The 20,508-nt window shown below is 41.0% G+C and overlaps 2 protein-coding genes across 4 annotated transcripts; both read left to right on the top strand.

Annotated features, from left to right (window-relative positions):
- Positions 1-453: 453 nt before the first annotated feature.
- Positions 454-4,458, top strand: cfap300 (cilia and flagella associated protein 300). Of its 2 annotated transcripts, none has more exons than XM_073871275.1 (7): positions 454-610; positions 2,015-2,096; positions 2,194-2,266; positions 2,386-2,543; positions 2,659-2,831; positions 3,556-3,622; positions 4,072-4,458. In XM_073871275.1, exons 1-7 carry the CDS (start codon positions 501-503, stop codon positions 4,204-4,206), a joined length of 798 nt encoding a protein of 265 aa, XP_073727376.1. In that variant the 5' UTR covers positions 454-500; the 3' UTR covers positions 4,207-4,458. The 2 variants fall into 2 exon arrangements, with proteins under 2 accessions (XP_073727376.1, XP_073727377.1); XM_073871276.1 differs by having other exon boundaries at positions 460-587.
- A 766-nt stretch (positions 4,459-5,224) lies between these two features.
- On the top strand, positions 5,225-20,477 carry birc2 (baculoviral IAP repeat containing 2). 2 transcript variants are annotated; one of them, XM_073871274.1, is made up of 9 exons: positions 5,225-5,799; positions 17,135-18,665; positions 18,750-18,849; positions 18,932-19,010; positions 19,105-19,153; positions 19,262-19,504; positions 19,589-19,843; positions 20,092-20,133; positions 20,275-20,477. In XM_073871274.1, the coding sequence occupies exons 2-9, from the start codon at positions 17,741-17,743 to the stop codon at positions 20,466-20,468; spliced, it is 1,887 nt and encodes a 628-aa protein (XP_073727375.1). In that variant the 5' UTR covers positions 5,225-5,799; positions 17,135-17,740; the 3' UTR covers positions 20,469-20,477. The 2 variants fall into 2 exon arrangements, with proteins under 2 accessions (XP_073727375.1, XP_073727374.1); XM_073871273.1 differs by lacking the exon at positions 5,225-5,799 and adding an exon at positions 14,494-14,643.
- The last annotated feature ends 31 nt before the right edge of the window (positions 20,478-20,508 follow it).

The following is a 20,508-nucleotide window of genomic DNA, read 5'->3' as shown; positions in this document are numbered from 1 at the left end:
AAAGTACAGTATGTGCCCTTTAAGCAACACATCTGTTGGACATTAAAAGATTCTGCTGAGTATGCAATATTATAAAAAGCAATGCATGACTGAACCCTGCAAAAAGCTTTAACAGTTCTAGAAATTATAATTTATCTTTCATATGTATTGCATAAAAAATAATAATAGTAACAAAAAGCCTAAATTAAAATGAGGTTGGCTTTAAATTCATGTTGTATCCATGTTTTTTAACGGTAAATAAAATTTAACTGATAGAAAATGTACAACCGTTTGATACATATTTATAGATAATTGATTTCTTTTAAATACAATTGTTAAAATACAAAATCTGTTTATAAAAATACCTTCCTTCAAAGTACAAAATCAAATGAAATGTTTAACTTTATGCGACGCTGCCCAGATCTAAGGTATGACATCAAAGTATCGCGAGAGCTGTGCGCAGCGCCGCATGAAGTCGACAATACCGTTTTTTGTTGTCATGGTAACTCTTAACAAGCAAAATGGCGGAGGACAAACTTTCATTTGAGCAAGCCTACACCTTCAATCTACTTTCCAATAAAAAATTCACGTTTCAACAAAACCCAAAGGTAACAGGACTACTGATGAAATGGTAAGAACATTTGCCACGTTAGTTACTAAATAACTAAGTCCTGATTAAGTTTAACATTATTAATACAGTGACCCATCAGTCATGAAATGTAATACGATATGGTTTGCATACACGCAAACCCACATTATTGTGGTACAACACTGACTTGAGGAAAAAGCAAACGTCATATGGGTAAAAAAAATGTCTATTGCAAAAATAATATACAAACACTGTGTAATGTATTTAGTCTCGCGCTTTGTTTGCAAGTTCAGCCTTTTGGGCCATCAGATTAAAGAGATTTGTTTATTTTCTTTTCTCGTTGATTCCAATCAACATTAAGCATGATAGATGTTGCTACTGGCGTCACCAGACTTGCTCTTTAATCACGAAATGACCTTTGTAAACATTATTCACTCCTACTTAGTCCATATATGGTGTTGATACACACATGATTATATAATCAGGCTATGCATGAAATCTGCACAGTCAAACCTAAACTTATGTGTTATGCACATATTAAACTTGGCCCTCTACCTCAGGGGTTCTCTTACAGGGCAGAAACACTTTTAAGGACCCCTTTAAAATTGTAACATTTCTGCTACTAAGCATATTCCTGCTTTAAAGCATATTTTTACACTTGTTCAATAGTGATAAAAAACATTATGTCCTGAATCATGTTAATTCATCTTCAAATTACAATTGGAATCTTTTATAGCTTTTATAAAATTAGCAGTAGAAAGATTGACATGATTCTTAGATGGTCCCCATATTAAATACCCTTCTTAATAATACTACAAAATTATATAATTCATAACAAATTATTTCACAGACTCCTGGCTAAGCATTAAAGGGATAGTTCACCCAAAAAAGGAAAATTCTGTCATCATTTTTTCATCCTCATCTTGTTCTAAACCTGTATGAATTTATTTTTTCTGATGAACATAAAAAAGATATTTTGATAAATGATGATTGAGTTACAGTAGGAAAAACAAATATAATGGAATTCAATGGGTATCGTCAACTTAGTGATACCATCATTTATATAATATATTTCTGTGTTCATTAAAATTAAAAACGTCATACAGGTTTAGAACAATATGAGGGTGAGTAAATGATGACAAAATTTTCTTTTTTGGGTGAACTATTCCACCAGGGGTCCTCAGACACCACTTTGAGAACCCCTCTAGATGGTTTAAAATATGAGGTTTGTTGGTCTAGCATTGCACTCTTTAAATATATCACTGTTGGTACAATGTTTAATCTGAAACATTTAAGCTATATAATATATTTACCTGCATTTCAAATTAAAAATGTATTTTGGGACATGCTGTAAAATGCAGTTTATAATTTATTACTGTATATTTCAGCAAATAATGTATATACAAAAATGATTGTTAAATCTGTTTACCAAAAATTCCCTTTTAGGTCCATGCTGGGTCGAATAACCACTCAGGCTTTCAACTTTGATCAGTCTTTTCAGCCTTATAGGTCGAATGACTTTGCCTGGGTATATATTTGAACATATTTTTTTTTACCTTATGTTTAGCAGAAACATTAAAATATATCAATAAAATATATCAAAATATGCCAATATGTATTTTCAGGACTTCTTTCAAGATCCCCAAGTAAAGAACAATTTAAAGGTACTTGATAGCTCTGGATCATGGACACTATTGGGTATGTGTATTTGGTAAATTATACATGATAGTAAAACATAAGTGCTTTAAACTTCAATTGTATACAATACTATTGCTGTGTTTTCATATGGGCTAAAATGTCTTTTCACCTATTCGCAGGTAGAGACATCACACATGTAAATGCAGAAGTTGTTCCCTGTACAAAAGTCTCAGTGGATATATTTGATCCAGTTTACTCAAATGGAATTTTGCGTCCCTCTGGACACATTGTTAAATGTTACCATGAAATATACCCTGACTTTGATGAGTTAAGAATGGTATGGTTCTTTTCAAAATGTATTATTACTACAGAGCTTCTCAAACATGTAGCTTAGAAAGTGTTTTAGCTGAAAATCTGTGTTTTTTTTATTATTTTGGCATGCTTTCTGACAGATTTTGCTGGAAGAGGATTCAGACAATTATCACATATTCAGTGCAAGTGATCGTCAGGAATTTTTGTTCAGACTGTTCAAGCATGTGGTCTTAGGAGGTGAACTTTGTCAATATGAGGATGTCGTTGACCCTTACATTGACACAGCAAAATTAATATACAAAGATATGGTCAGGTGAGGTTTTTAGATTTATTTTCCATTTGTTCACAGTCAGAAAAAAGGTACAAAATCTTACCTTTTTCTGTCACTGGGGTGGTACCCTCAAAGGTACCTTTTTGTACCTTTATGGGTATACAACACATTGAAATGTTGTACTTTTTGGGGTACAATATTATACCCTATTGTGTACTTTAAGGAACAATTTTGTGCCAGTTAAATTTTAGGGGTGCAAAACAGTTACCTGTACATTTAAAGGTACACAATATTGCATTATGTTTAGTATGTAAAGGTACAAAACAGTACCTTAGGGCAGTGGTTCTCAGACTTTTTCTGCGTGCGGCCCCTTTTGTGTACGGTGCATTCCTTCGCGGCCCCCCCAAAGAAAATTTATGACAAAAACTGTTCTAAAATGTAACATTTTAATTAAACAAAACATATTAAGTTATACAAAGTAGTGCTGTTGGTTAGTAGCCTTATTATTTTTAGGTTAGTCAGAATTCATGATAAATTAATGTATTTTATAAAATGGCATAATACTGGGGCCCCATCGCATCATCTTGCGGTCCCCATGGGGGCCCCGGACCCCAGTTTGAGAACCACTGCCTTAGGGTACCATCCCAGTGACAGAAAAGGTTTTCTTTTTTTCTGACAGTGATTTTGTAAATATTAATGTCTCATTTAACATGATACTTGATTTAGATGTACGACATGACAAACTTATATTTAATGTGTTCCACAGTGTTCAGAAGGATCCAGACCTAAAAGAGATCAGTGTGGTCTCAACGATCTTAAAAGTTTCTGCTTATGTATGTACCTTAACTTGTTTCTTGTGTGCCTTTATAGATTATTTAGAATTTTGTCATCGTTTTCACACCCTCATGTTATTGCAAACCTGTATGATTGATTTTCTTACCAATGGAACACAAGGGACTTTTTTACATTTAAAACACAAAGAAAGATATTAATCAGAATGTTATAAGGGACTTACAGCCTCCTAATGTTTACTTTTAGTGCATCATTTTACGGTATATCCTAACTGAGGCTGTAAGTCCCTAACACTACATAACATCTATTTTGCATTCAGAAGGTCATTGGGATTTGGAACTTTTATACAACTTTGCTTGTTTATGTAATAGATAACCCTGTCCTAACTGTAACCTAGAGTGGCGTCATTGTTGCCTAAACAGAATATGGTCAGATAAAATTTTAAAACTGCAAGAATAACAACAAATCATAATGAAATTTGTTTTTTTAGGATGCATCTGGATTGTGCTACCCATCTGGAATAGAAAATGAGCAGACATTTGCTTACCTCTGTATTGATCCATTTAAAAGGCATGTGTATGTCTTATATCATTCATTTGGTATTGGGGATTTTTCTGGAAATTAAGTAATCTTATTGTAACTATTTGTAAAAGAAAAACACAGATAGATTATTAACGCATGTATTAGTTTCAGCTTGTAAATGTAGGATCTGTGAAACAACATTTGAAAATTCAGTGTCGTGTATATTTGTTATGCATTCATTATATTAGACAGGTTGTTCTAAATAATATTTTTTCAAGTATTTTGTATTCATTTTATTAATCTTGTTTGTAGCCATTTTGATAAAATGTATGAATACAGCTTTTTTTCTCTTTTTTGTCAGTGTCTCTTTTTTGTTCATTGTTGTAAGTTGTCACTCTAGATAATGTTGTGTGTTGTACATGCTTTATCATGCTTTCTGTGATGGAGCTAAGCACATGATATGAAAATGATTATTTTGTAAATTTCTGAATTTAAGTACTACTTTGGAAGGTAAAATTAGAAGGTAAAAATTGTCCCTTACTTAAACATACAACTTCTGTTCTATATTCCAACTGCTTGTTTTAATGGCATGTATGAGTAACAACTGAGTAATGTTTCCACCATAAAAGGCATTCCCCAAGTCTTTTACTTGTGGTTTTGAACTTTGCATTAATCTTTGTGTTCAATATCTATTGTTTGTCATTTGTTAACACAAAAAAAGGGATCAACTTTAATTTTAACTTTAAAAATGCATTTTGATGTAAGAAATACTTGAAAATACCTTTAAATATATACATTTCTCTATAGTCAGTTGTCTTTTGTTAATATTACACTAACGATAATTATTTTATTATCTAAATATATTTTTTATAAAAATTCTAACTTAATAATAACAACGTCGTTTAAACATTAAAAGGGTCCAAACCCATAGACTGTAAAAAAATTGTTCAAAATCAGATTGCTCCACCATCTTCCGCCATCAGACTGCTGGCTAGCATCTGGTGTGACGTAAGGTTCTGCATGTCTTTTCTGATCGGGTGTTGGACGTGGTACTTTAGTAGGCGTCACCTAGTCTCAGCCTTACGCCCACAAACTGTTGGCTTCAGTATTGAAGGTCTGGCTACGCGAGACTAGGCGTCACCGAACTTGATGCTTCCGTTCACAAACAAATGGGAAGAAACAAGAAAAGGACTAAAACAAACAGCAAATGTTTTTATTCGTTTTCTTAATGTAAAGTTACAGTGTAGAGATACTACAAGTCTGAAAAATAAAAAATCTTTGGTCTGGAACGTCTTGTGAGTGGGTTCGAATTGAAAGCCCCCAGAATCCCCACCGATGTGTTCTGTTGCTGAGATATATCGACGGCGGCGCCGCCACATTGCTTCGAGTAAACGGGAGAGCTGCGATTTTTCTAAATAGAAATCACAGCCACGTTTATATTTCTCAACTGTTTTCAAGCTTTTTAACAAAAGAACTGCCTTTTGACATTCTTGTCCGGACCAATATACGGCTGAGCTCTGACGTAAGTTACGTTGACAGCCAATGCCTTTTCTCGGTGTATATCGGGAAGTCCCCAGCTTTCCGTAACGTTACATGACTAACCACATTTTTGTTTATTGAGTAACTTTTTAAAATAATTCTACATTCATCTGAACTGAACCTCCGAGTTATCCACAGCTAACGTAGTCTACAATAGGTAAGAAAATAAACATCATTGTAAAAATTACCAGGTGGCATTGTTGGGAGTTATTTTAATTTCTTTTAGTGTTATAACTTTTTTTGATCATAGAAATGAGTCATGTGATTCAGTAGAACTACATGCTACAAAGCAGTTACTAGGGTTTAATTTTTTTTCTCTGTTGTTAACTATTAATTTAATAGGAAAAAGCGGATTACTGCACTCTATGATATAAATTATTTTACCCTTTTTGAGTGTGTGTGGGGTAAAATGTGATGTGCAGCTTTAAATTAATATAACACTGACTTTTTTTGGTCTAGAAGCATAATCTCTGTCTTTTTTTAAAGAAGACACTTTAAAGTCATGGTGAAAAAGAAACTACTTTGTTTTGGAATATTGTGGTATTGTTTTTTTTTTACAAATGACTTGTCTGTTATGGAAGCCCATTTTCGCCACATAAGAAAAAATAATTATGAGATAAGGAGTCGAAGTTATGACTTTTAAACTCATAATTATGAGATTAAAAAGTCAAAATTATGACTTTAAAAGTCACAATTATGAGATCAAAAGTCATAACTTCGACCCCCTAAGGTCATAATTTTGAGATAAAAATTCATAATTATGAGATGAAAAAGTCGAAATTATGACTTTAAAAGTCATAATTTTGAGATAAAAATTCATAATTATGAGATGAAAAGTCAAAATTATGACTTTTAACCCTTAATAGTTCCTAGGGACATTTTGTGCCATTTTGATTTTGATTTTTAAACCATCTTGACTGTGATGACTGAATATTGCCGAAACTTGCCAAAGGTTAATTCTTTTTGATACATTTTAGAATTTTGGTTTCAGTTTTTTAAAATACCTTAAAATGGCTAAGCTACGCAAAAACCGACTAATGTGTTCCTAAGGACAAAAAATGCCCCATTGAAAACCATTATAACTACCATTTTTGAGCCCCCATTTATCTTAACATAAACTAATACATACATTTATGTCAATATATCATTTTGAACTACTGGCCTTGAAGTTTTAATTTTTATACTTGTCCACCAGGTGGCGCTACTTTTACCATTTCATGCATTCATCAAAATGTCAAAATTTTTGCTGTTTTCTGCGGACCGCATAGCTACTGAAAAGATAAACCTTTAATGTTGAAAATTGGTGTGTGTGTAAAAAAAGTGTGTCTGATTGGTAAGGGGGTGGGGGTGATGTTGGGGTGGAGTCGGTGTTGAGTGGGGCATATTCAACATATCCAAATTCTTCTCCCTATGAAGGGCACATTCTGCATTATAAACTAATTCAGTAATAAAAACGATGAGAGGCCAGAACCGAAACAAAATTAATCTTCATTTTGTTTCTCGCTCATGTTGTTTTATGCAAGTACACTGTTATAAGTATGAAAAGTATAGCAGAAGTAGTGAAAATGGCAAGGCATTACAGCACACATAAGGCTCCTGAAATAATCATGCACTTCAAGAGCGAGGATGGCTCCTCATCTTCCTCCGAGGATTCTGAGGCCAACACGGAGGCCTCAGAGGTAGAAGTAGACCAGCTGGAGTCTAATTCATTAGAGGGATCTTCAGAAGACTTGTCAGAAGGTGCGAGCGGAGAGGAGATGGATGAAGTGGTGGCAGGATGGATGTAAAAAATTGAAAAATCTTCTGGTCTCCCACAAACACGGAGACGCTCTGCTACTTCCCAGCAGCCAGAGATTTGATCCCAGGGCTCACACACTATGCCACTGCCCGAATCAGCCCTGACAAGCTTTTCATTGATGCTGATGCATGAAATCCTGCAGCACACTGGGGCCATGACAAACCTACATGGGAGACAGTCACAGACTGGAGAGATCTTGAGACAGAGAAACTGCAGGCTTATGTGGGGCTGCTCATTCTGACTGGCGTTTACAGATAAAAAATGAATCAGCCCTCAGTCTCTGGAGTGAGAAATCAGGACAGGTCACTATCCGGGCTACGATGTCCCAAAAAAGGTTTTACGACATCAGCCGAACACTGTGGTTCGAATAATGTTAACATATATAAAGGGTTCATTTTTTCACAAATTTAATTAATATTTGATATGTATGTTTCAGGCAGAAGTAGTTTTAAAAGATTTAATCATTTAAAGTGGAAAAAATATGGATGTAGGATATTTTTAGAGCAGTTTTTGGAAAGGTGTCATTGGTGAGTTCCCCTTCGAGGGAACTCGAGCTGCGTCGCCGAAGCTACGCTATGGGAACGCCCTCTGCGTGATTGCGTCTGAAGCACGTATGTCAAATCAGTCCAATGGTCAAGTGACACGTCATAGGCGGGTGACGTGGGAACCAGGAAGCTATAAAAAGAGCACCCGGCAAGCCAACTTCAGCCTCAGCAAGCGAGTGTGTGTCATTATCATGTCTAAGTCCAAACAAAGTTTTAAGGAGTGTGCTTCCCCGTGTCCTCGTTTCATTACGAGCGAGGACTCGCATCGTCTCTGTGTTATGTGCCTCGGGGCACAACACGCACGATCATCTCTTGAGAGGGGTGGTTGTGCACATTGTGATAGGATGCCGCTCCGTACGTTGCGCTCGCGGCTCGCACTCTTCGAGGAGGGTGGTGAGCCGCGTGTTCCCCACGGTTCTGGCCCCGCTGCTGCCGAGGCAGAGCGGAAGCTGCGATCGTGGGGATCACAACTAGATCTCGCGGACGAGCTTGAGACGGGTCTTCCCCTTTCTCAGCCTTCACCCGCGGGGTCTAGTGCCCCGTCTCTGGATTCGGAAGCCCGCGCTGCGGTTTCTTCCGCCCAGGGTGGGAGCCCAGATTTGCATTTATCGTCGTCCGAGGAAGTCGATATTATGTCTGTGGACGTGGGGGACGCTGAGGAGCCTTCTCATTCGTCCCCCGCGTTCGATGATTTGATGGAGGTTGTCACTAATGCCGTGGCTCGCTTAAAATTAGACTGGCCGGCGGAGACACAGAGCGCGCGTCCTCAGAGTATGTTAGACGAGCGCTTTTTAAAACAGAAACCTCAACCTTCGCGGCGCAACATGCCTTTCTTTCCTGATCTCCACAGCGAGCTGTCGAGATCATGGAAAGCTCCGTATTCAGCCCGTGTTCATACCCCTCACGCCACCATGTATTCCAACATTGTGGGGATGGGTGAGCACGGATATTTAACGATGCCCCGTGTGGAGCAGACGCTTGTGAGCTATCTCTCCCCCGCTGCGGCGTCATCATTAAAATTGCCTTCGCTTCCCACGAAACCGGTTAGGCTAACTTCATCTTTAGTGGGTAAAGCTTATAAGTCTGCAGGGCAGGCTGGGGCTTCATTGCATACCGTAGCTGTCTTACAGGCGTACCAAGCAGAACTGCTTAAAGATTTAGATACCGAGGCGGGGGGTACGTCTGATATATTTAAAGAGCTTCGTCGAGTCACTGATGTGTCACTCAGGGCGATTAAAGAAACTGCGAAAGCCGTGGGTAGATCGATGGGAGCTCTCGTAGCCACGGAACGCCAATCTGTCCGAGCTTAAAACCTCAGATAGGGCATTTCTCTTAGACGCGCCCGTTGCGCCCTCCGGTCTCTTCGGCGATGCCGTTAATACTGTCGTCGAGAGATTTGCGGAGGCTCGTAAGCAGTCAGCGGCGTTCGAACGCTATCTCCCCCGCCGTGCTCTTGATTCTAGGGCTGTTGGGCGGGAGCAGCCATCGACATCATATAGAGCATCGCAAAAGCATAGTGTTGCCACTCGTGGTCCCCCTCAAAAAAAACTGGGGTTCGGGCGGTCACACTCAGACATCATCCAAGCAGAAAACAGACCTGAGGGCTGTTATTATGGCGAGGAAGGCGTCGGCTAAAAAGAAGTCCTGAGGGACGTAGTGTCATATTTCCGAGGGCAGCCCCCAATCGGGGAGAGCCGGCAGTCACCTCACAACACGGTGCCCGTCTCTCCTCGATGCCCTCGGGATGCCAGTGTGTTAACCCCGCCGCAGTGTGTGTTTCGGGGCACAGCGCCTTCATATTCTTGTGTGCCTCGTGCGCGGGGCACGCAACACCTCTCTCCGAGGAGGGATGCATTAATATCACCCAGGTTGAACCCTGCCAGTTTGGTTCAGGGCACCGGGAAAAGTTTAAGCAGTACACAAAAAGCCAGTCTCGAGAGGCTGGTCCCCCTTATAGAAAATTTGGCAGCGTGGAAACTCCTGCCAAACGTGTCTCAGTGGGTTCTGCAAATAATAGAAAAAGGCTACAAAATTCAGTTTTGCAACCAGCCACCCCAATTCAACGGCGTGTTATCTACCATAGGGCGCACTCACATTATCCAAACCAAACCAAACCATGCCCCAGCGCGAATGTCACCCCTCCCTACTCCCCCATGTGCACGCACTCACACTGTACTTTTATCGATCCGAGTCCGGGCGCGCTTTCGTCATTAAGATGCGATTGTTTTGAAAAAAGCAGGAAGTAAAGCTCTCACTGAACACTGGAACCCACCGTAATGATAGGTCTGTGTTTTTTTATTCTGGGTCATTTGGTGCGCGATTACAGACAGCCCTCTCACATGTCATCATATTGCTTAGTTGATCTGTCACGTGCGCAGCGCGGACATTCACGTAACCCCGCTGCGCGCATCAAAAGGTTTTTACGGAGGCATATGAAGGTGTGTGGTCGCGCAACTGACGTCTTCACCTTTTGAATCGCGCTCAGGCGCGATTGCGCTCACACCACAGCCTTCCGCGCCTGAGCCCAAGTGAACCGCGCTCCGGCCCACCTCTGCAACCAGGCCGTGGCGCGATTAACAAATCCGGGCCCGGAACAGAGCAATCACACTCGTCAAACAAACCAGGCTTTGGGGGTCAAACGCGCCCGAGCGCGGTTTGGTTTGGATAGTTTGAGTGCGCCCATAGTGGGTGCTGGGCAGGCTCTAACAATGGAACAAGAAGTAGAAACTCTCTTGTGCAAGGAAGCCATAGAATGTGTTCCTCCTCACAACAGGGAGTCAGGGTTTTACAGCCGCTATTTCATAGTTCCAAAGAAAGACGGGGGGTTACGTCCGATTTTAGATCTACGTCATCTGAACCGGTCTGTTGCAAAACTAAAGTTCAAGATGTTAAATATAAAGCAGATCGTCACACAAATCAGATCCGAGGACTGCTTAAACTACATAGACGATTGGTTAATTTTAGCCCAATCAGAGAGTATGGCAGCGCAGCATCGAGATGCTGTGCTGACCCACATGAGAGAACTGGGGTTAAGGCTAAACGCAAAGAAAAGCATGCTCTCTCCAGTACAGAGGACAGCTTTTCTTGGCGTTATATGGGATTCAACAACAATGCAGGCACATCTGTCCCCTGCTCGTGTGGAATCCATTCTTTTGGCTGTAGGCAGAGTGAAGTTAGGCCAGTCACACACTGTAAAACAATTTCAGAGGTTGTTGGGGCTCATGGCAGCAGCGTCCAATGTGATACCCCTTGGGCTGCTTCACATGAGACCGCTACAGTGGTGGCTCAAAACCAAAGGGTTTTCCCCGAGGGGCAACCCGTTCTGTCTGATCAAGGTCACGCGCAGATGTCTCCGTGCATTAGATCTTTGGAAGAGACCATGGTTTCTCTCCCAAGGACTGATGTTGGGGCTCAGTACCGTCGAGTTACACTGACAACGGATGCTTCCCTCACAGGCTGGGGAGCAACTATGGAGGGCCATTTGGCTCATGGATTATGGGGGGCCAGACAGCTCAGCTGGCACATAAATTGCCTAGAGATGATGGCGGTGTTCTACGCCCTGAGATGTTTCATCCCTCACCTGCGGGGCCATCACGTGTTAGTCCGGACAGACAACACGTCGGTAGTCGCGTACATCAACCACCAGGGGGGTTTGCGTTCACGCCCTTTGTACAAATTGGCGCGGCATATCCTTCTGTGGACACAGGGGAAGTTACTGTCCCTCAGAGCAGTGTACATTCCCGGGTGTCTGAATCAGGGAGCAGACGTCCTGTCGAGGCAGGGGCTGAGGCCTGGGGAGTGGAGGCTCCACCCTCAGGTGGTGGAGTCCATTTGGATGAGATTTTACCAGGCGGAAGTGGATCTGTTTGCGTCCAGAGAGACGACACACTGTCCGCTATGGTTTTCTCTCACATCCAGCACCGCTGGGACTGGATGCCATGGTTCAGCCATGGCCGAGGCTACGGCTGTACGTTTTTCCCCCGATCGCTCTGCTCCCGGGAGTTCTGGAGAGGGTTCGTCGCAACAACGTCCGCTTGTTGTTGGTAGCCCCACTCTGGCCGAACCGAATATGGTTCTCGGACCTGGTGTCCCTCCTCGACGGCTCACCTTGGGAAATACCCGTCAGGAGGGATCTCCTCTCTCTGGCGGGTGGCTCGATTCTTCACCCCCGCCCAGAGTTATGGAAACTGTGGGTCTGGCCACTGAGGGGGCCAGACTCATAGAATCTGGTCTCTCAGCTGAGGCTGCTGAGACCATTCTTCACTCCAGAGCTCCCTCCACGAGGAAGCTTTATGCCTTTAAATGGAGAGTCTTTACTTCCTGGTGCAGCAAACACCTGCATGACCCTGTGAACTGCCCAATTGGTACAGTCTTGGAGTTTCTGCAGGAAAAGTTCACCACAGGGTTATCTCCTTCTACACTGAAGGTGTATGTGGCGGCCATCTCGGCTTACCATGTTCCTTTGGTCGGGCAGTCCCTTGGGAGAGACCCGCTGGTGGTTCGCTTCCTTCGTGGCACTCGGAGGCTGAGGCCTGTAGTCCGACCCAGCGTCCCAGCTTGGGACCTGGCCGTTGTGCTGGAAGGTCTGTCCTTGGCTCCGTTTGAGCCCATTGAGACCGTTCCAGTCAAGTTTGTGGCACTTAAGACAGTACTTCTGTTGGCAGTCACTTCTCTGAGGAGAGTGGGTGACCTTCAGGCCCTGTCGGTTTCCCCTACGTGCCTTGAATTTGCACCGGGGATGGTTAAGGCTTTCTTGTACCCAAGGCCCAGCTATGTGCCTAAGGTACCGACTAATGTGCCACGACCTGTCGTACTTCAGGCCCTCTGTCCTCCCCCATTTAGGGATAGGAATCAGGAGAAGCTTAACTTGGTGTGTCCAGTGCGAGCACTGGATGCCTATGTTCACAGATCTTCTTTGTGGAGGAGGTCTGAGCAACTGTTTGTGTGCTTTGGCTCGCCCAAGAAAGGCCTGCCGGCGACCAAGCAGACACTCAGTAAGTGGATAGTTGAGGCTATCTCTCTGGCTTATGAGACCACTGGACGGCCTTCACCTATCGCCGTCAGGGCTCATTCTACTCGGGGTATGGCAGCCTCCAAGGCCTTGTGGCTAGGGGCTTCAATTCAGGATGTCTGTGATGCGGCAGGCTGGTCCTCTCCGCTCACATTCGTTCGGTTTTACGAGTTAGATGTTGGTGCTACGCCTGGAGCCCAGGTGCTCATGTCTTAAGCTGTGCGCGTTTTTACACACAGACAGGCATTTGGTAGTATGGTGTTTTGGTACATCGTTCCCATAGCGTAGCTTCGGCGACGCAGCTCGAGTTCCCTCGAAGGGGAACGTCTCGGGTTACGAATGTAACCATTGTTCCCCGAGAAGGGAACGAGACGCTGCGTCTCCCTGCCATACTCCCTGCATCCCTGTCTCGCCTTGCTTCGGCACAATCTAGCTGAAGTCGGCTTGCCGGGTGCTCTTTTTATAGCTTCCTGGTTCCCACGTCACCCGCCTATGACGTGTCACTTGACCATTGGACTGATTTGACATACGTGCTTCAGACGCAACCACGCAGAGGGCGCTCCCACAGCGCAGCCCCGGCGACGCAGCGTTTTGCTCCCTTCTCGGGGAACAATGGTTACATTCGTAAACCGAGACGTTTTTTTTTTTATAAAATCTGACCTGTTCATAAAATAACAATGCATCAAAATCAGTGTTGCTACCAATCTTTGAGCTATTCTAGGGTCTAATAATAATAATAATAATCAAATGGTAGTTCAGATGTGTTTTCTGGAAAATATTTAGTTTTTTGTTTATTTTTTTCTGTTAAAAAAAGAGTTTATGTAAACAAACTGGCATGTAAAGGGTTAAAATTTCCACAAACGTAATTAATATTTTATATGTATGTTTCAGGAAGTAGTTGTTTTAAAAGACTGAATCATTTAAAGTGGGAAAAAATATTGAGGTATGACATTTTAGAGCAGGTTTTGGAAAGGTGTAATTGTGTGGCTTGAGGATAACTAGTGTGATTTTTTTAAAAATCTGACGTTGTTAATAAAATAACAATGCATCAAAATAAACGTTGCTACCAATCTTTGAACCATCTCAGGGTATAAATAATAATAACAATCACATCACATGGTAGTTCAAATGTGTTTTTTGGAAAATATTTAGTTTTTTTGTTTTTCTGTTAAAAAAACAAGGGTTAATCTAATGTAAACAAATGTGCATTTTAAATGTTAAAATTTCGACAAATTTAATTAATATTTGATATGTATGTTTCAGGCAGAAGTAGTTTTAAAATGAAACAAATTATGTATGTTATTTTTAGAGCAGTTTTTTGGAATGTGACTTTTTGTGGCCTAGGAACACTAAAGTAGGTTTTTAAGGATCTCTTGAGGGTTAAAGATATCAATGTTTTTACAGAATGCTCTCTATACATTATGTAGGATGATTTTATTTAGAAACTGTAAATAAAAAATGACTTCAGCTGTTTTTTTCACTGACTGTCGTTTGTAAAATATTAATGTGTATAACATTTTTGAGTCACCATTGGTGAATGACGTAACGTAAACGGAATTTCCGGTTGCCTCGGCGGACTCAGAGCAACAAAAGCTGAAGTAAGGACATTTGGTGCTGTTGAGTACTAACAAAAAAAACATAGCAACGGTGAGTCCGTATTTTTAACCTCTCGTTGACTAACAAACCTTTTGGCAACATTTGATGTAGTGTTACATAGTTTCGGTTGTGTTCCTTCGAGCAGAAGAATGACTTGTCTGTTCCGCAAAGGCTTGGGCGTGTAATGGCAGCGTCATGGAAAAACACCGTCTGACTGCTTGTACCGTGTCCGTATTTCCGAGCAAGAAACCGCAGTTAATCCGCGCCCCCCACTCAGTGGTCAAATCTACAGAAATGTAATTCTATTTCCGGATGAATTTGTCATCAACCTCAAGAATCAGTTGGCAGGATACGTTAGACAGGAAATGCATACCAACCGCCTGAATCAGCCTCCTGTTTAAAAGGAATCAGACAGTCAAACATTTGATCAGACAGAGGGTCACTAAAACGGGTTAAAACTAAATTTAAGTAAGACCCAGCAGAAATACATTTGAAATACAAAATGTACAGATAAACTAGGAATAAAAGCACGAAAAAACAAAATGCCAGGTGTAATGTGCTAATTGGTTGACTGAGAGACAGGAGTGTCAGTTTAAAAAAGGAGGAAATACTCATTCAGTACAATGCAATCATTTAAAAACCAGTGTAACTCAGCACCAGTACATACGGAACAAAGCGCCTTATTTTATCACTATAATCATTATTGTTATTATACTTTTAAAAACATTTTGTTATTATGATAACGTTAACAGTATGACTACACATGAAAAAGTTAGACAAAAAATAATGGCAACAAAAACAGTGTTACTAACAAAGAGCTTCAAGAGAATAAACTAAAAAAAAAAGCCATTTTACCTTTAGAATAGCTGGAAGCGAGGAGAGGAGGAAACATTACGTTTTCAAAGAACAAGAATCTTTTGTTGCAAAATTTTTCATAAGGTTTTACTTGAATGCAAGATGCATGAGCTGAGCCTTACAGGTGTGGCTCTTCGCTTCTCTGTGGTCCATGAAAATGTTCTTTAGCACGTGGTGATGGAGCCCCGATAGCAACTTGCAGTGCAGACAACACTGGGTGTAACTTCAAGAACTTTGTGTTTAGAGGATAGACTCATTATTGTCATCTGCTGACTTACCTCCATCTCAATTCTGGTAAAGCTTTACAACGGCTCATTCTTTTTCCACAATTTAACAACGTTTTAAATCCATGATGGGCTTTATTGCCTTGACATCTAAAAAGGTCTTGCTTTCTCGGTCAAGAGCGGCAAACGCGGTACCCATGTTTGAAATACATTCACTAAAACTTGTTTCCATATCAGCCAGAACATGATCCAAAGCACTAAGTATGACTTGAATAGGTCCACCCATCCTTAAAACACGCAGGCATACTGGTTGGAAGCAGGAGCTCTTCCGTATTTTAGTTTGATAAAACCATTCTCTGACAGCATGTGAAAAATAGGTAATTCAGGTTTCAAAACCTTACTCCTTCACACTACTAACTTAAAGAGTAACTAAACCCCTGGTCAGAGCCTGACTCTACCCACTGGCATTATTTGAAAAATGCAAGAAATTTGGGCAGACCCCAATGGAGATGAAAGGGACGAACTGAGCTCGTACCAAGGGTGTGATGAGATCGTAAAAAGGGCGTGTTGAGCTTGAACCTGCTTATATCCCCATAGATATATATATATATACTAGATGTCGCCTTGGGGTTCTAAGCATGCGTCCAAACTGCCGCCATCTTGGAACAGGGGTCTTGTCATAGGACGGAGCTAGGTAATGCTACTATCTCCGACTGTATTTTGAATTCATGGACGATGTTGAACTTTTGTGCTGCGTATGGAAGTTCTAGCACTATGCATTATAGTTAGAAAAAGTAGATTTTTATAATATCAAAACTTGTATTTTTTTCTGTACTTAATGCATATACATGTCTGACTGTTGGAATGGAAAAAAATATTCATGACGATTTATGGTGATTTTATTTCCGTTACACTATTGCTTACAATGACACTGATGCATGGCTCCTTCCTGTTTCAAAATGGCGGCTCTATTTGACGCATTCGTTCCAATGATCTGCCATAGCCAAGGCGACATCTAGTGTACATATCTATGTTACATCCCGTCATACCGCTTACATCACACAGTATTGCAGCATCAAACAGGAAAATGCAACTGCAGTAGCCACCGTTCAACCTGAAGAGGGCAGCACTCAGACGTTTTACGTCATATATTGTAGCAATGAAACACATTATAACCAAATGTCAAAAAAGTTACTCAAATCAATAAACAGCACTAATAAACTTATGTGGAATTCTGTAACCAGTATTTATGCAATAACCAAGTTAATTTACATAATTTTTTTTTTAAATGAAGTTCCTAATTTTTTCAAGAAGTAAGGGGGAAGAGTGACTAAAGTGTCTTGGCCATGCCCTCAGGGACGACACGGTCAAGAACAGTTTTAGTTGTGTATTAAATAAAGAAAACTGAGAAACACATGTTTATTTAGGTCTGTGACTAATATTTGCCTCTGTTTTATTTACAGGTTAATGCATCATAGGGGAAGGACACACAAATCCATTACGTCAACGTTTTACATGCATAGGAGTTTATATCATTTTCTTTATAAGATTATCTATTCAGTCATGGCGGAGTAGACTTCTTTTGGGATGTCCAGCAGAGAGAAAGGCTTTTAAGGACACCCTATTTTCTAATTTTCACGTTGGTGTTAATTTTTAATTAATCATGATTGTTCTTTGTCATTTAAAAATATGTTTTTGTCATTGTTGTCGAGGTGTTTTTTATGGTGATCCAGGGTGAGCTGCAGTTGGGAAATCTTACAAGCAGATGATTTACCAGCCGTGTTGGGTTGTTTTTGAGTATCACGCCGGGTTATTGTTTTAAAGGTTACTGTGTATTCAGTTCTTTTAAAAAAAATCCACGTTGTAGTAATCCAGTCTAAGTTTGTGTTGTAAGGGGAAATATTTCATCAGGAAGGATTTTTTTGTCTGGTCTCATGTTCATTTAACTTTGTTTCTTTCTTGGTTCTGTAAATCTTGCTTCAAACTGATCATTTAATGCACTTTGATAGGGTGTACAATGAAGTCTTTCTCTCTGCTGGACATCTCTTTTTTTCTCTCTTTATTTTGTAATGGAAATCCTACAAAATAGTGCGTTCTTGCGGAGTTTGTGCCGTAACAGCGCCCCTGCAGATCTGCAGTATGATAATTCCTCTGAACTCTATCGCATATCGACATATGCCAAGTTTCCTACCTCTGCTCCAGTGACAGAGAGGAGTCTCGCGCGGGCAGGATTTTATTATACCGGAATAGGTGATCGTGTCCAGTGTTTTCGGTGCAATATAACCGCCGATAACTGGCAGTCTGGAGATTGCCCTGCAGAGAAGCATAAACATCTATCTCCTAACTGCAGCTTCATTCAGAGTTTACCTGCTACCGCAAACCTCCTGTCATCTTCCCATTCCGCTTTCTCTCCTCTTCGCAATGTTGCGGTCCTACAACTGTCAGCACCTGCAACGGTGGGAGGATCAACCACAGCCGCCCCTTCTTCAGGCCAGACAGAGGACCAAGTATGTTACTTGAACATGGGATTCAGCAACCTTACCCCTTCCAGTCCAAATTCCTCCCGTGGTATAGACGATACGTCTCACCCACGACCGCCAGCTTGTCACAATCCCGGCATGCGTCGGGAACAGGAACGACTCGATACTTTTCAGAATTGGACGATCGCCACCATAACTCCAAGTGAACTCGCCAAAGCTGGTTTCTACTACCTTGGGCAAGGCGATAGGGTGGCTTGCTTCAGTTGCGGAGGTCAGCTCAGCAGCTGGGAACCAGGAGACAGGGCAGTATCCGAGCACCAGAGGCATTACCCAAACTGCCGCTTTGTTCGTGGAGACCGCGCGGACAATGTGCCGTTATCTGGTGCTGGCCTTTCCAATGTATCTAACTCGGCAATGCAACAGTGCGAGGAACGATTACTGACGTTTGTCAACTGGCCTTCAAGAATACCCGTTCGGCCGGACCAGTTGGCTAAAGCTGGCTTTTACTATGTTGGTGAGGGGTTTGATCACATAATAAATTATGAATTTGTAGTCTTATGTGCTTTCAAAAATAATTTTTTTTGTTGTTCACTGTTAGGTCGCAATGATGACGTGAAGTGCTTTTGTTGTGACGGTGGACTCAGATGCTGGGAGTCTGGTGACGATCCATGGGTTGAACACGCCAAGTGGTTTCCGAGGTAAATAACTGGACAAATGCGTGTATTTAAAAAAAAATTCTCATGACGCCTTTATGCATTTTAAATATTCCCGTTTTTATAGATGTGAATACCTTTTGCAAGAAAAGGGCCAAGAATTTGTTCATCAGATTCAAGCAAGGTTTCCAAGACTTTTTGAACAGGTATGTAAAAGCATTGTAATATCCTAAGTTTGTTCAAATATTTTTATACAACTTTAAGGATACTATGCCTGTGCCTTACACTCTGTCCTTACAGCTTTTGAATAATGGAGATAGCAACTCAAGGGAATTTGTTGATCCTCCTGGTACGTTGGTTCTTGGAGAGTTAACACTGTTTGTCTTTTGGCTCACCGCATGTTTTAGTGAGCTGATAGCTACTAGTATTAACCATTTTCTTTCAAACCTTTGTTTAGTTGTACATTTGGGTCCAGGAGAGGACCGTTCAGAAGATGCGGTGATGATGAACAATCCTGTGGTAAAGTCTGCCTTAGAGATGGGATTTGAACGTGGCCTGGTGAAGCAAACTGTCCAGAGCAAAATACTCACTAGTGGAGAAAACTATAAAACTGTTCAGGAACTGGTATCTGATTTACTAAGTGCAGAAGATGAGAAAAGAGAAGAAGAAAGAGAGCTACTCGCTGAAGAAATGGCTTCAGGTATTTTAAAAAAGATTGTGTCTCACGACGCAAGAGTTTGATTTTTTCAATCTAACTCTTCTACTTTCATGTGCTTCTTTACAGATGGTTTTACTTTCCTGAAGAAACATCACGTCGCCTTAACGCAGCGTTTAAAAAGCGTTCGAAGCTTAATGGATCATCTTCTCGAAGAAACTGTTATTTCACAGGAGGAGTATGATACTATACGCAACTGCACCACAGTCAAGCAGCAAACCGGGCAGCTCATTGATTTAGTTTTGGCGAAAGGAAACGCAGCGGCAGAGGTTTTCCGCAACTGGATCAAGAAAAATGACGTGTACCTGTTGAGAGAACTGATGGGTGTGTTACCTTACAATTGCACACAATCCAATACAAATCATTTTAAATGTTTCATGTTGTTAGTCTTTGTCAGTCTGAAACATCTGTATTCGATATTGCCAGTAGATAGGAACACTTAAGCAAAACAAGGTGATGCTCATTAAAAGCTTTTATAGAGATCTTGAAGTGAACAGGGAGAAATCCACAAACAATTAAATCACTACATATTGACAACCAATTTTTATTTTTTGTTCTTACTGCAATTTCAGCCCAGACAAATGAAGCTGCATCACCGAGTCAAGATCTTTCAGGTATATTCAAACACGAGAAAAGGTTTTCTTTTAATTTTGGCCCTCTTTTATTTCCAGCCATCACACTAAGGGAATCAGATAGATCCCACTCAGAAAGTGAGAGTTAATATGAAGTGACTCATAATATTTTTATGTTCACAGACTTGCCCATGGAGGAACAGTTGAGAAGACTCCAAGAAGAGCGCACATGTAAAGTGTGCATGGATAAGGAGGTGAACATTGTCTTCATTCCCTGTGGGCATTTAGTGGTGTGTAAAGAGTGTGCGCCTTCATTACGCAAGTGCCCGATATGTAGAGGATTGGTCAAGGGCACTGTTCGTACTTTCCTCTCATAAAAAATAAATGTTAACAAAAAATAAATACTTAATTCTGTAG

This window comes from Misgurnus anguillicaudatus, chromosome 9 (genome assembly GCF_027580225.2).
Source record: "Misgurnus anguillicaudatus chromosome 9, ASM2758022v2, whole genome shotgun sequence".
Lineage (NCBI taxonomy): Eukaryota > Metazoa > Chordata > Actinopteri > Cypriniformes > Cobitidae > Misgurnus > Misgurnus anguillicaudatus.
Note: the sequence above shows the minus strand (reverse complement) of the source record. Positions and strands in the feature narration are given on the sequence as shown.

Bases quoted from the DNA above. Each gene is read 5' to 3' on its own strand.
- birc2 (XM_073871274.1), top strand. From the start codon at position 17,741: ATGGAAATCCTACAAAATAGTGCGTTCTTGCGGAGTTTGTGCCGTAAC. The intron at 19,505-19,588 runs GTATTTTAAAAA...GCTTCTTTACAG, and splicing joins CGCTGAAGAAATGGCTTCAG to ATGGTTTTACTTTCCTGAAG. The intron at 20,134-20,274 runs GTATATTCAAAC...TTATGTTCACAG, and splicing joins ACCGAGTCAAGATCTTTCAG to ACTTGCCCATGGAGGAACAG.
- cfap300 (XM_073871275.1), top strand. From the start codon at position 501: ATGGCGGAGGACAAACTTTCATTTGAGCAAGCCTACACCTTCAATCTA. The intron at 2,832-3,555 runs GTGAGGTTTTTA...TGTGTTCCACAG, and splicing joins ATATACAAAGATATGGTCAG to TGTTCAGAAGGATCCAGACC. The intron at 3,623-4,071 runs GTATGTACCTTA...TTGTTTTTTTAG, and splicing joins TCTTAAAAGTTTCTGCTTAT to GATGCATCTGGATTGTGCTA.